The sequence below is a fragment of the Heterocephalus glaber genome, unplaced genomic scaffold, assembly GCF_053883595.1.
Source record: "Heterocephalus glaber isolate CG9 unplaced genomic scaffold, H.glaber_assembly_v1.0 deba00001733, whole genome shotgun sequence".
Taxonomy (NCBI): Eukaryota; Metazoa; Chordata; class Mammalia; order Rodentia; family Bathyergidae; genus Heterocephalus; species Heterocephalus glaber.
This window is the reverse complement of record NW_028258444.1, coordinates 18,460,691-18,476,372: the sequence shown is the minus strand read 5'-3', so window position 1 is coordinate 18,476,372 and position 15,682 is coordinate 18,460,691. Positions and strand designations below refer to the sequence as shown.

The 15,682-nt window shown below is 43.9% G+C and overlaps 1 protein-coding gene across 13 annotated transcripts in view; it reads left to right on the top strand.

The window, feature by feature from the left end:
* LOC147821516 (uncharacterized) overlaps positions 1-15,682 on the top strand; it is a 59,413-nt gene that overhangs the window by 7,999 nt on the left and 35,732 nt on the right. For 10 of the 13 annotated variants that reach the window (XR_015446922.1, XR_015446915.1, XR_015446914.1 and 7 more), the window contains 2 exons: positions 4,244-4,453; positions 14,618-14,700. Coding sequence is in view for 1 of the 13 variants with exons in the window: in XM_087200029.1 (XP_087056155.1) it covers positions 14,686-14,700 (15 nt within the window). In the remaining 12 variants the exon portion in view is untranslated. The remainder of the gene's footprint in view (positions 1-4,243; positions 4,454-14,617; positions 14,701-15,682) is intronic. The other 3 variants (XR_015446933.1, XR_015446929.1, XR_015446917.1) reach the window with 1 other exon arrangement.

The window sequence follows — 15,682 nt, the reverse complement described above, 5'->3', positions numbered from 1 at the left end:
GATGAGAAATGGAAAAAATGGAAATAAAGTCTTTGTAAATAGGGAAGGGTGGAGGGCGTGAAGGGAGGGCTGGGAATGGGGAAAAAATAAGAACCAAGATGCATGATGTAAAGGTACAATTCCCAGTGAGAAACGTAATTGTGTTGTATACCTACAATGGACCAATAAAGAATTTAATACAAAAAAAAGAACTTGATGTTAGAAGCCAATCACACTCTAAAATAAATAAATAAATAAATAAAATTTTAAAATAAAATAAAATTTCCTAGAGCCTATTAATTAGGACTTAGCTCCTTATACTATATCCCAATAAACCAGCCTAAAACTCAAAATAGAGTTGCTCATAGTAAAGTTCCACCTTACCAAAAATAAAATCAAGATATTATCTGACCTTCTGAGAAATCAAAGGACATAAAAAAGCAAACTTCTGAAACAAGCCACTTTCACTTGGCATAATAATGAAGTTCCCTCTGCTTTAATCCTTACCCCCAAAAATGATGTTAACCAATCACTTATTTTTCTATTGTTCTGTCTTCCTGTCTTTGGCTTACAAGGAAAGTAACTGAAATGACCAGCCTGCTTTTTGTTGTTTGTTTCTGCTTTCTTCAACCTTTTTTTTTTTACCCCTGTAAAACTAACTTCCTCTGCTCAGCCCATCAGAGCACTTATTCTGTGTGTATTGGCACACACCTGTAATCCCAGCATCTGGGAGGTTGAGGCAGGAGGGTCACAAATTTGAGCACAATCTGGGGTGATTTAGTGAGACTCTGTCTCAAAAAAGTATAAAGAGGATTAGGAATGTAGCTCAGTGTGAAGGCCCTAGGTTCAATCCCCAGTATGGTTGGGGAGTGAGGTGCATGTCTAATTCTAGAATCACAAAGCCAATTAAGGTCTTTATAAATTTGTTATAATTCCTTCCGTTGAGGAGCCAGGGGTGATGGTGCATGCCTGTAATGCCAGCACTTGGGAGGCTGAGGAAGGAGGATTGCTTCAAGTTTGGGGCCAGCCTGAACTACAAAGGGAGACCCTGCCACAAAAAAACCAAAAAAAATGGCCAGGGATTTAGCTCAGTGGTTTCGCCGCCTGCTGAGGAAGCGCAAGGACCCGAGTTCGATCCCCAGTACCAAAAAAAAAAAGAATTCATAATTCCTTCCTTTGATACAATGAATTCAACACATAAGTACATTAGATTATTTGTTAGAAAATTAAGAGTACTACAGAAAAATATAGAGCCAGGCTTGGCTGCACATGCCTATAATGGGAGGCATGTGGGCAGGAGATCACCAATAGTTCAAAATCAGCCTGGGCTACATGGCTACAAGGCCAGCCTAAACTAAACGGCAAGTCCCTGTTTCAAAACAAAACAAAATGAGAAAATTATAGAAAAATGTAAAGCTGAATGAGAGTGTTCAGGGAGGGGGTTGCAGGCAGGGTTAGTTTTCATGTGTGAGATTTGAACAAATGCTTGAAGGTCATGAGAGGTTAAGAGGGGTTAACCTGAAAGAAGAGTAGTCCCAGAGCAGCCAGCAATGGAAGCAAGGCCCCACCCCCAGACGAGAGGGAAACTCTAGTGCTCCTGAAAGGAAGATGAATAGTGAGGCTTAATGAACAGGGATAGAGACTTACCTAGCATGCCGTGGGTTCATTCCCCAGCCAGACACATACATACACAGGCTAAAATGAAGTTGGAGAGGAGGAAGCCAGATTTTTTTTTTTTCTGGTACTGGGGACTGGACCTAGGGCCTTTACATTGAGTTACATCTCTGCTGGGATCTCCATAAATTGCTAATTTGCCCAGGTTGGGTTCAAATTTGCAGTCCTGCTTCAGCTTCCTAGAGTTCAGGGATTACAGGCATGCACTACCACACCTAGCTGGAAACCAGATTTTATATCTCCTTTTAAGTCACGGCGAGTCCTGTGGCTTTTACTCCCACTTTGGGAGCCAGTGTGGGATTCAGAAAGAGAAGTGATATTAACTGACTGATTAACTTTTTAAAAAGCTCACTTGTTAGTGTACTGAGAATAGGTTATAGGAAGGCACGGGTGCCATTCACGGCAGTAACCCATTAGAGAGATGATGAAGACTCAATCCAGGGTAGTAGCAGAATAGGTGGAAAAAGTGGTTGGAATTGGACTCATAGTGAAGATAAAAGCCAAATTATTTCCTTAAGATTCTCCTGTGAGTCTAAAGGGCATGTTTGTTTGGGTTTGGTTTTTTTTTGGTACCCGGACTCGGGACCTTGTGCTTGCGAGGCAGGCAGTGGAACCACTGAGCTAAATCCCCAGCCCTAAAGGGCATCTTAAAAAAAGAAGTGAAGGGGGGCTGGGGATTTAGCTCAGTGGATCCATTGCCTGCCTCCCAAGTGCAAGGACCCGAGTTCGATCCCTGGTACGAAAAAAAAAAAAAAAAAGAAGTGAAGGGTTGGTCTATACACTTTTTACCAGGTAAGAGAAAGATTTGCCATTGACAGATGCAAAAGGTCCGAACAGGTTGGTATAGAGGAGGCGATGGTGTCAAGGCTGCTTCTGATCATGTTAAGTCCCTGGAGGCGGCAATGTGTGGTTCACAGCTGGATATGAGAGTCTGGCTTTCCGGGGAGAGGGATCTGGGCTAGAGATACACATTTCAGTAGCATCCTAGAGGCCTCAGGACACGGGACGAGGTCAGCAAAGGAGCGAGTAATGAGCACAGAGCTAGAGGAGACGAAGACAAGGGCTGAGCTCCAGGAGCGGTGACAGAACCAGTGCCAGACACAGAGAAGGACCCGGTGGGGGAGTAGACACAAGGAGGATTCATGATGAGCAGGGTCAACTGCTGCTGAGCGATCAAGTGAAATGCAGATTCAACCAAGATGCATGATGTAAAGGTACAATTCCCAATGAGAAATGTAATTGTGTTGGATACCTACAATGTACCAATAAAAGAATTTAACAAAAAAACAAACAAAAAAAGAGATGCAGATTCAAAGTTGACTGTTGGATTTAGCCACATGGAGGGCACTGGTGACCTTGACAACAGTTCATCTTGGCAATTTAGAAAATAATAACCAGGGCTGAGGTGTACCTCAGTGGTAGAGCACTTGCTTAGCATGCCCAAGGCCCTGGGTTCAATCCTAGCACTGGTAACAACAAAATGTGTACTTTTAGATTCTTTTTCATATGATTCAATAAGAAAATGTCTTTTGTTTTCTCATTCCCTACTCCTTGTACTCAAGTGGACAACACTGAGGTAGCACAAGGTGTTTAAGACTTAGTAGTTCTGATGACCTCAGTTTGGATTTAAGCTTTTATTTGGTTTATACTATAGGTTCTTGGGAAAGTTTCGTTTTCTTTTTTTTTTTTGGTACCAGGGATTGAACTTGGGACCTTGCACTTTCGAGGCAAGTGGTGGCATCACTGAGCCAAATCCCCGGCCCTGGGAAAGTTTCTTAATAACTCTCTTCTCTTATATAATGCGATAACATACCTCACTAGTGACACATTATTGTGAGGATTAAATGACATAAGCAATGTACAGCACCTATGCAGTGCTTGGCACATAGTGAAGCACTGAAAAGTATTAGTAGCTGTTTCTGCTGGAGGTGGTGGTGGACACTGTTAGAGATAATATTTCTTTCTTGAATTTTAAAATCATTTTAAGCATTGGGATCCACACAGTATTTAAATTTGCTGCCCCCTGCTGGAATTTTTGGAGGAAAAACTCTTGAGTGAACAATTAAAATTTTAACCTTTATATAAACAAGTTGTTGTTGTTGTTGTGTTTTTTGTTTGTTGTTTGTTTGTTTCTTAGTATTTTGAGAGTTCTTAGTAGTCCTTTCCCAACCTGGCTTCAAACTCTTGGGCTTAAATGGTCCTCTTACCTCAGCCTCCCAAATAGCTAGGGCTACAGGCACATGCCACCCTGCCCAGCACCTGTCTCTTTACTAATGTGCTAAACGGACATTCTATGGGATAGCTATTTGAAGTTGAAGTTTGCCGGGGATTTAGCTCAGTGGTTTCGCCGCCTGCTGCGCAAGCGCAAGGACCCGAGTTCAATCCCTGGTACTAAAAATAAATAAATAAATAAGTTGAAGTTTGCCTGAGGCAGGGTAGGTGTACAACCCTTCTTTCCCTAAAGAAGGGAGTTTTGTAAATCATTGTAAAACTTCAGCAAAAGCCCCGTATGGAAGTATTTCTGAAATGCAGTGGTTATTCTCATGAGGCCTTGCCTGAATAACATGTTTTCACCTTGGCTTTTGTACAGTTCACATGGACTGCAGAAACCATGAGTGCCAGCATCACAGAACGTCAGGGCTGGAAGAGGCCTTGGAGAAGATCCTGTCCAGTCCTCACATATGGCGCATGTGGAACCTGGAGCCTGAGAGGAGAAATCCCCATCCAAAGTTATAAAGCTCAACATGGCAGCGCAGTGGACTACATCTTGTCTTCCTGTTTGTAACTCAGCTGGTTTTTGGTGAGTTCTGGAAAATCTCAGTTGTTTCTGCCTCTTCTCAGTAATGTTTAGCCTCAAAACTTGTTTATATAGGGCCAGGATTTAGCTCAGTGGTCCCCGTGCCTGCCTTGCAAGCGCAAGGTAACGAGTTTGATCCCCGGTACAAAAAAAAACACAAAAAACTAACCAAAAATAAGTAATAGTGTAGGTATATTTTTGTGCTCATATAGCAATTTTAAAAATTGTTTATTTGAGACAGGATTTCACTTTGTAACCCAGGCTAGATCTGAACTTGCCATCCTCCTGCCTCAGCCTCCCCAGTGCTGGGATTACAGGTGTGCACCACCATAGCTAGCTAAGAAAGGTAGTATTTATTGGCTTGTGGGAAATAAGGTCCTGAGTCTTGAAATAATATACCTCAAGCCCTAAGTGGAAGAACTCAGAATAAATGCTGTGTTAATCAGTTTCCCATCACAAAATATCTGAGATAACTTTTAGAAGAAAGATTTATTTTGGCTCACTGTTTCAGAGGTTTCAGTCCAGGCTCACTTGGACTCTGCTGTTTCTGGACTTGTAGTGAAGCAGATCATCATGACAGAGGGCATGGAAGAGTAGAGCTGGTAATGTCATGGTGGCCTGAAGCAGGGGGTGGGGGTTGGGGGTGGGGGAACCCAGGCAGAGAGGGAGGGGCCAGGCAGGAACAAGATACACCCATCAAAGCCACACTGCCAGTAGCCCACTTCCTCCTGCTAGGCCCCTTTCCAGATAGCCCTTGAGGTACAGACTCATCGTGGGTCAGTCCACTCATGAATTTGGGGCCCTCCTGAGCCACCTTTGCACATTGCTGCACTGGGGACCAAGCCTTCAACACAGGAGCGTTTTGGGGGACATTTTACATCCAATCCATAACATTACCTAAGTTCACTTCTAGGTCCTAGCTTAGCCTGTTACTGGCTACTCCCAGTTCACAGGGAAATCATGTCCCAGAAAAGATATTCATTGAGTTTGTCCTCTTAAGACAAAGTTACTACTAATGTAAGAAGAAAAAGATGGAAAGAAAAGAAAAAAGAAAAAAGATAAAGATGGTCTGTAATTCCAGCTATTTGGGAGTCTAAGGCAGAAGGAGCCCATGTTCAAGGCTGAGTCTGGTCTACATAGCTACATCCTGTTTTAAACACCACCTCACCCCCCCACCTCCACAAAGGAAAAAGATCTCTAAAGTTAGGACTATGCAGTTAAATTCAACAAACTTCTTTGAAATATATACTTTTTAGGGCCGGGGATGTGACCACTTATAAGTGGCACTCGCCTGTAATCTCAGCACTTGGGAGACTGAAATAGGAGGATGGTGAGTTCAAGAGCAAACTTGGCTATAGAGCAAGATCCCGTTTCAAAAATAAATAAATCAGGGCCGGGGGTTTAGCTCAGTGGCACAGCACCTGCCTCACAAGTGCAAGGTCCTGAGTTCGATCCCTGGTACCAAAAAAAAAAATGAATAAATAAATATTAGGTATAAATAAGACACGTTTTCTTCTTCTGCAGTGCTGGGGTTTAAACCCCAGGCCTAGTGCATGGTAGGCAAGTGATCCACCACAAAGATACATCTCTAGCCCTTATGATAAGGTTTTTTGTTGTTGTTTTTTTTTGAGGCAGGGTCTCCCTTTGTAATTCCAGCTGGCCCTGAACTCACTATGTAGCCCAGGCTGGCCTTGAACTCCGGGTGATCCTCCTGCCTCAGCCTCCCCAGTGCTGGGATTACAGGCTTACACCACCATGCCCGGCAGGATAAGCATTTTTAAAGGCAGTTCATTTGTTCTTTTTACCCCATGTAAATACAGAATAGCAGGAGATTATTTTCTAGATGATATGTTATTTTCTTCTTTTGTTTTTTTCCGGTACCGGGGATCGAACTTGGGTCCTTGCACTTGCGCAGCAGGTGGTGAAACCACTGAGCTAAATCCCTGGCCCTGTTATTTTCTTTTATAGAAGAAATAATCCTTAGACTCTTTAACTTTCACTTACTGCTTTTTCATCCCAGAAATATTTCTAGCCTTTATAACTGTTTTATAAATTCTTTCAAAGTTCTCTTCCTCCCTGACCTGAGTAGTGTTTTGGACCACTTCCCTTTCTTTCATGAGGAATTTGTGTGTGCCGTGCTAGCTGCATTCTGGGAGATTGCCACAGATGAGATTTCATCTCTGAAATTTCACATTTCTTTCCAATGAGATGTCATTTGACTTGTTCTTATCTCCTTTCCCTCCTCCCGACCATTACTGGGAATTGAACCCAGAGCCTTCACACTGAACTATGTCCCCAGTCCCACTCCTTTTTTTTTTTCCGGTACTAGGGCTCAAACTCAGGACCTTGTGCTTGCCAGGCGGGCAGCAAAACCACTGAGCTAAATCCCTGGCCCTTCCCTTTTTTTTTCCCCCAAAATTTAAGACAGGCTCTTATTAATTCATTAGGTTGCCCAGGCTGTGCTCAAACATGTGATCCTCTTGCCTCAGCCTTCCAGAGTGTTGGACTTACATCCGTGGGCCACCATGCCCAGCTTGTTCTGACGTGCTTTGTGTTCCCTAAAAATACAGTGCTTTGGAATCCTGTCTTTATGGTGACCACCTGAAACAGTTGAGTAGGCTGTGTGTGCCCTGTGTTGTGTTGCTACAGCCAGGCCTTCTTAGTAATCTCTTTTTACCCTTTCCTGAATTAATAACTGTTCCTTTGATGTGCTCCTCCTCATCCCTTTAGACTACACAGGTAAAATTCTCTTGCGAAAAATTAAAAGGAATTACTCACATTCTTCATTATCTGCATTATTATTCTGGTAAATAGACAGTATCCTGGAGTCTGGAAATCTTTCCTGTTTTTAGCAATGGTTTATCTAATAACTGTATTTATTCATGTATCTATCTCCCAAAGTAGAAGACTACAGAGGCTTTTATATGATTATAACTTCTTGCCACTAGTGGAGATAGTGGGGGGCTGTTAATCAGCCCTCTGTCACTATGACAACATATCTGAGAAAACAACTTAAAGAGGTAAAGGTATATTTGGCTCAGAGTTTTGGAGGTTCCGGTTCATGGTTGGCTGCTCCACTGGTGTGGGCCTTAGGTGAGGCAGCACATCACCGTGGAAGGGTGGGGGCAGCAAAGCCGCTCACCTTATGGCAGCCAGAAGCAGAGGGGGGGGGCGGTCAGTAGGGTCAGTACCTTGAAATCAGCAGTGGTGTTTTTGTTTTTTGTTTTCTGTTTTTTGGTGGTAGTGGGGTGGTGGTGGTGCTGGGGATCAAATGCTGGGCCTCATGTATGGTAAATATGTGCTCTACCACTGAGCTACACCACCAGCCTACCAACTGTGGATGTATTTGCACTATAGAAAATTGGTGAGTGCTCCCATGTGTGTAGATGCAGAAATAGTTCTGAAAAGCTGTCTTTTTATAAAAAGAAATCTGTATCTACCCACATTAGTAAAGTAAACAGAAGTACAGGTGGGAGCTTTTCTGATAGCCCCCTTCTGCCCAGGAAACATCTTTTTACTCGAAGAAGAGATTGGGGGCCTGACACCTGGCCCAGGCAGAGAGAGTGGCTTCCCTGAGAGAGTGTATGGATAACTAGACAACCCTTACTCACTCTGCACCTCCTCCCCCTAGCCTTCCATAGCCTGTGTCACCCCCCTTCTACCCAGAATCTCAAGCCCCAGCCCTTTAACTGTATGTAAGGTTCAGCCACCTTGCCCCTCTTTGAGTCTCATACTTTGTGTACGGCTTCTGTGCTTATGTATATTAATACATTTTTTGGGCCAGGGATTTAGCTCAGTGGTTCCAGCGCCTGCCTTGCAAGCACAAGGTCCTGAGTTCGATTCCCGGGACCAAAAAAAAAAATTTATATTTTTCTGTCAATCTATATTTTGTCAGTTTATCTTACAGAACAAATTCTAGAACTTTCAGAGGTAAAAAAGTAAATTTAAAATTTATCTACAACCACTGCACCACTGCCCCTACTTCCACACTATTCCAAGTCAGGCATTTCTCTCTTGTTTTGGTCCTTGCATAAAAAGGTCTCTTTGTTCTCAGGGCCTGGTTCATTCCCTGGTGTTATGGTTTATATCTAGATGTCCCCCAAGAGCCTCATGTGCTCAGAGGTGGGCTTTTGAAAGGGTGACTGAATCATGGGAGCGATGTAGCTGACTTGCTCTTAGGAGGCAGAGTCTGGTAGTAAGAAGAGGAGTATCACTGGGTCACTGAAAATGTGTCCGGGAACAGCATATATTGTCCTCAGCTCCTCCCTCCTCTCACTTCTCCCTGGCCACTGTGATGTGAACAGCTTTTCCTTTGTCAGTCCCCTCTGTCATGCTGTTCTGCCTTGAAGCCACCCAACCTTGGACTGATATGTGAGCCAAAATACGTCTCTCCTTCTTTAATTTGTGGGTATTAAGTATTGTGTGTCAGTAATAGGAAAAGCGACTAAGACAGATTTTGGTATTAGGAGTGGAATCACTGCTATGAATATTCCCAACTATGTGGTTCAGAAGCCTTTGGAACTGGTTTGTGGAAGGAGTTTGGAAATGTTTAAAGATGCCAGCTAGATGGGCTGGGGATTTAGCTCAGTGGTTTAGCCACCTGCCTCAAAAGCTCAAGGTCCTGAGTTCGATCCCCAGTACAAAAAAAAAAGATGCCAGCTAGAAAAGCCCTAGAATGACATAAACTGAGCTAGAAGTGTGATACTGGTCAGAGCTCAGAAGACCAGAATGCTGACAGAAATGCAGACTGTAAAGACCAGGCTCAGGGGGTTTCAGGTAGGCTACAGACCATGTGTGTTATGTTCTGGTAGAAAATTTCCTCATGTCCTGAGACTTTGTGGGAGACTGAGATTAAGGATGGTGAACTAATTAGTGTGGTAAAAGAAATTTCAAGGCAGCCCACCAGTGAGGGTGTGGCATGGGTACTGCTGGCAGCTTTTAACCTAGTTTATGCCAAAAGTTAGAGGCAAAAAGCCCATTGGAAAAGTTTTCAGCTTGGCCAGAAAGGAAGCATCTGGAAAAGCAGTGTCTTAGACAGCAAGGGTGATAGAAAGATTTTTTAAAAAGTCAAGTGCTTTATATCCAGACAACAGGAAAGATGCTTTGAGGGCATGTGAGGAATCTGCAAGATCCCACCTATCATGGGTTCAAGGGTGTAAAGCTGTACATTTTTCATTTGAGAAGAGAGCCATGGGGCACCACACTTCAGAAGGAAGTGGGTTTGGCAGATGATTCATTTCACAGTATTCATCCATCCAGGCACTGGATGCTCCAGACCACTGCAGCTATGATTCAAGAGGGCCTAGCTACTGCTTAAGCTGGTAGCAGAGCTTGGCATCATCTGTGTAGTGCTGGTTTTGGAGGCATGCAGAATACGAGAGTTATGGGGTCATGGAGGCTTCTACTCAGATTTCAGCAGAAGGCATGTGAGGCCAGGCAGTGTGCCTTGAGAAGCAATGTATGGTAAAGCTGTGAGAGTAAAGTCAAAAGTGCAGTAGAGGTTCTGCTGCCTGCCTCACAAGCACAAGGTCCCGAGTTTGATCCCCGGTTCCAAAGAAAAAGTGCAGTAGAGACCCTGGCAAGTTGGCCAAGAATGTTGTCCATTTGCTGAGAAAGGGGACAGGCAGTGAGCAAAGCCATCCCAAAACAGAGGCTTTGTGAGCTGCAGCTGGCAAAGTCATAGTGGCAGGACAGCCAGGTCCTTTAAATTTCACATCTTGCCACCACAACTGACCTGGGGTTCTGGACATAGAACTACAGGATTTAATATTCACCCTGCTGTATTTCAGTCTTGCTTTTGTCCCAGCGGTTTCTATTCCCTATTTCTCCCTTTTAGAATGGGAATGTTTACCCTGTGTCATTGTACATTGGCAATGTTTAGCTTTCTTTTTTAATTTTACAGGGGCTCCTGGTGAAGAGTTTGCCTTGAGTCTCAGAGACTTTGGACTGGGACTTTTATATTTTTAATTTACTATTATTTTTTAAATTTATTATTATTTTTTTATTTTTTGGTACTGGGGATAGAAGTCAGGACCTTGCACTAGCGAGGCAGGCACCCAGGCACCGGAACCACTGACCTAAATCCCCAGCCCTGGACTTGGGCTTTTCAGCAATGTTAGAAGTATCTTAGAGATGGACTAAATGTATTTTGCATAGAGATTTATGAGTTTTGGGGTCCAGGGGCAGAATGTTAGGACTTATATCTAGATGTCTCCCAAAACCTCATGTACTCATAGTTGGGGCTTTGGAAGGCGACTGAATAATGGGGGCAATTTAGCTGACTTGTTGCTGGGAGGTGGAGTCTGGTCAGAAGAAGTGGGTCAAAAAAAAAAAAGAGGTGGGTCACTGAGTAACTGAGGGCGTGACTTGGAAGGGCATATTACCCTCCCTGGCTACTCCTTCTCTTTCTACTTCCTGGCTGCCATTACATGAGCAGCTTTTCCTCTGCCAGGCCCTGCTGCCATGCTGTTCTGCCTTGGAGCCAGCTGACCATATACTGAAATGTGAGCTAAAATAAACCTTTCCTCCTTTAATTTATGGGGTGTCAGGTATTGTGTCTCAGCATCAAGGGAAATGACTAAGACACTTGGCTCCAGACTGAATTCTTTCCTTACAGTCAGCTAAAGTGCATCAATCACCCAGCCTCACCAGGCATGATGGCACATGCCTATAATCCCAGCATTTGAGAGGCTGAGGCAGGAGGATCACCATGAGTTCATGAGTTCAAGGCCAGACTAAACTGCCTAGCGAGACCCTGTCTCAAACAAAACAACCACATCACCCAGCCTAGCTCCCCCTGATTTGACTTTTCCAGGTTATGAAAGGATTACCTTCTAGTCTCTCCCAGCCAAATCAATCATTCATAGTGGTTTTGTTTTACATTTTGGTGCTAAGGATTGAACTCAGGGCCTCTTACAAGCTAAGTATATGTTCTGCTACTAAGCCACACCTCTAGCCCTCACAAGGGTTTTCTAGCCCTTTTATCTCCAGGGTTCTAAAATTCCTCAACTCTTTTACTGCCCCACCCTGCCCACCTCAGCACCTCCAGCACTAGCACTAGAATCACCACACTAGCCTTTCATCTCTACCCTGAGCAGAGTACTGCTGATCAGACCCAGGAGCATTGTACCACTGAACTACATCCCAACCCTTTTTGCATTTTATTTTGAGACAGGGTCTCAGCAAGTTGCTCAGGCCAGCCTTGAACTTGCAATCCACCTTCTCAGCCTTCTGAGTAGCTACGATCAGATGTATGCCACTATCCCTGGCTTTATTTGTTCTTTATGACAGCCTTATGAGGTAGAAACTGTTGCTACCTCTATCTTACATAAGAGGAAATTGAAGTTCATGGGGTTAAACAATTGACCTAAGATCCTACAGCTGCCCTTGCTGCCTTTAGCCCAGCCTTCACAGGAATTCCCACCCTTCCCTCACGAGGCTGACTTTGAGGTCATTTCAGAAACACTGTCTTCTCTCCAAAAATAGTAGTGTAGAACCACTTTTGTGTCTACAACTTTAATTATGTGTTTCTTTTTTCAGTCATCCAAACCTGAAGGGTCAGGTCACCCAATTCCTTGGGAGGTGTAGTGAAGGAAGTATTGTAGATAGGTAAATTAATTAGTCATCTTGTAGGCAGTTGGACAGGGTTGGCCTCCGAGGAGCCAGCGTGGAAGACAATCAAGACACATTCACTGAAGGCCAACATTGTAAAAGAAGAGAAACTACCACACCCATGTGCTTTCCCTAAGGATGGATAGCAGTGATTGAGCTTCTAAATAGCTATCAATCACCTGGGTGGGGGACCATGATCTTACCCACCCCTTCCAGGAAAGATCCCTGACTGAAAATCCTTGTAGCTTGCTATACAACTTGCTTCCCCATTGGATCCTCATTTAATCAATATTACCTAGGCAACTATACTTGTAATCTTATTGATTGATCCTAGTTTTGTCCACCTTGTGATTTCTCATTGGATCAGTATTACCTAAGCGACTGTACTTGCAATCTTACTAGTTGAATATAGTTTTGTCCCACCTTGAACCCTCCTGACCTCATGGCTTTGTCCCAAAAATCACCTTTGAGAAGAAGGGTTGGTGGGAAACCCACTTTCTGGTCCCCCTTGTGTCTCTCTTAGACAGAATGTAAGACCGAGGGCCTTACCAAACGCTCCGAGGAGCTGACTGCAGCGACGGACACCCGGGAAGGAACACACCGGACAAGTTGGAAAGTAAAACAGACCTTTATTAGTCTGGCCAGACGGCACTCCCAAAGCAAAGTAGCTCAGAGAGGCAACTGGCTCAGAGTCCGAGGCTGTTTTATAGGGGGTTGAGGGGGAGGTTAACATGTAGATTTACGGAAAAAAAAAGGAACAAAGGTTAGTGGTCGACTGTCACGTACTGATGGTCAGCAGACATACACACTAATGGTCACGACCGTCACGTACTGATGGTCAGCAGACACACTGATGGATTGTTCTACAGGTAGTGGGCCTGGGAACATTCGTTCTCCGGACAAACAAGGGGTTGAGCGATTTTACTTAGGAACTCTGTTTCGTTACAGATTCTATTATCCCAGAACTAACAAGCACATTTTAACCATTAATTTACAAGTACAATAGAGGCTAGGGGAATAATTGATTTTGGAATCATGTAGTCCCACAAGAAGCTATCTTTCTCCCAATAAATTTTTCCTACTCTGGGGGCCGGGGATTTAGCTCAGTGGTTTCATTGACTGCTGCTCAAGTGCAAGGACCCGAGTTCGATCCCTGGTACAAAAAAAAAAAATTGTATTAAATTTTTCCTACTCTTAACCTCCATTGTTTCTAGAATTAATTCTTTGGTTTTAGAGAACACGAACTCGTATTTTGGATACCTAGCAGGTTTGGGAGTTGCATCAATTCCCCCTATATCAGAAGGAGGCTGGTACAGAGCTCCAGCAGATGTGGGTCTGTGCTCACAGGCCTTTAATTTTATAGCCTTTGATAATTTGATCCTCCACTCTATGTACTTTTTAGTTTACCCTCCAGCATATTTTGTTCCAATAGATTCAGGAATGTAAGCCATCTAGAAATCCTGAGTGGTCTTTGTAAATTTCTAGGAGATCGAGATTTCCTCATTTAAAATTATAATTCTCTGTTTGGTAAGTTGTGGTCCCCATTGACCTTGTAAATAGTTGATGTGGAACAGCTGGTAACTACAAAAATCAACTTACCCTGTTCCATTTATTTATACAGAGCCCAGGGAACAGAGCTGGGAACACAAAGAAAAAATTGCGTTCAAAACCAAGAAACAAATTTAAAATTCAGGCTGCTCTTTTTCCTTCCCTCCTTCCCTCTCTCCTTCCTCTCTCCCTTTTTCACCTACTCGTGTGGGACTGCATAACCTTTGTTCCTTTTCTCCAGCCCCACTGTGATTAAATGTGAGTTAATGGATAAAGATGCTTGTTAGTTTTGGGACACTAGACAAAAATCTGTAACAGACCTAAAGTCCCAAAGTAAACTACTCAACTCCTTGTTTGCCCAGAACTGACGTTCCGGACACCACAATCTATAAAACAAGCTGCACATGTCTGCTGACCATCAATATGTGACAGTCGACCACTAACCTTTGTCCCCTTTTCTTTAATTCTATATGTTAACCTCCCCCTCAACCCCCTATAAGAACAGCCTCGGACTCTGAGCCAGTTGCCTCTCTAAGCTATTTTGCTTTGGGAGTGCCGTCTGGCCAGACTAATAAAGGTCTGTTTTACTTTCCAACTTGTCCGGTGTGTTCCTTGCTGGGTGTTCTTTGCTGCAGTCAGCTCCTCGGAGCGTTTGGTAAGGCCCTCGGTCTTACACTCTAGCAGATCAGTAGAGCATGTTCCTGGGTGCATGTGGGTGGGCCGTGGAAGCACTGCCTCGGGCACTGTATGTGCCCCAACACCACCACTGTCCTCCTCCTCTGCTTTCCAGCAACCATGAACTAAGCAGTTGTGCTCCCCCATGCCTTTCCACTATGATGTTTCTGCCTTGGAGCCAGCTGACCTTGGACTGAAACAGCCAAATAAACCTCTCCTCCTTTCAGCTGTGGGTGTAGGGTATTGTGTCCAGCAGTAGATAAGCTAACTAACAAACTGGGGATTGAACCCAAGACCTTCACACTGAAGCTCATTCATTTAATTTTGTGACAGGTTCTTGCTAAGTCAAAGTTGCCCAGGCTGGGGTTGAACTTGCAATCCTCCTGCCTCAGGCTCCCGTAATGTTGGAACTACAGGTATGTGCCACCACATCTGGCTTGCTTTTCTACTTTATTCTGAATGAAATAACTGATAGTAAACCAAAGTTGTTTCAGAGAGAGAGAGAGAGAGAGAGAGAGAGAGAGAGAGAGAGAGAGAGAGAGGACACCACAGTAACTTGGAATAATCAAGCTTCCAGACCTGTTTCATTGGTACCGGTTTGCTCCAATGCCCTGAGGGGCTTCACAGCTTCCAGGCCAGAGGCCCCAACACCAAGTTACACTGTCATGAAACCTAAGGAATGGAGGTCCAGCTGGTGGGCTGAGCAAGCAATGGGCCTAAGTGTTTCTCTGAGTTCTGTGAGTCATGATCCAAACTATTAAACTTGAGGAGAGGGCTTGGAGAACCCCTGATTTACTGTACAGCCAAGTCAGACAGAAGTGTGGGTACCTAGTACTTGTGACTGGCATGTGAAGTGGGGGCTCTCATGTAGACCTGAGACCTTACCTGTGGGGTCTATGCCAATCTATGAGTAGTTAGTGTCAGAACTGGATTAAATTAGCACATCCAGCTTATGCTCCTCATTAACCTAAAATATAACAGCTACTGTCAGTCTTTTCCATACCCTGCTCCTAATCTGTCTACACCTACCTGTTCCCTCCTGTCAGATAATCTGCATTCCTAATTTAGTGATAGGATTAAGTGGTCTAACCTGCTGTCTAATAGCTTTGAACCTATCTGAAAAAAGATGTCTCTGGCTCTTGTTTCTGATTTCCCCTCCCTTTTCTCATCAGCGCACCCCTCCATTTATTAATTCCAATTCCATCAACTTGTGCCCTAGTTTCTATTCCTGCTCACAGCATATGGAATCTTGCTGCATAAATTAACTGATTTTCTTGACCCTTCACTCATTATACAAATTATGCCTTAACTAGTGTCAGTACCAGTCTGAATTTCCTATGATCCTGTATCTCTTTTATTCACACTTGGGACTTCTTTCCTTCTTCTGTTCACATCTTA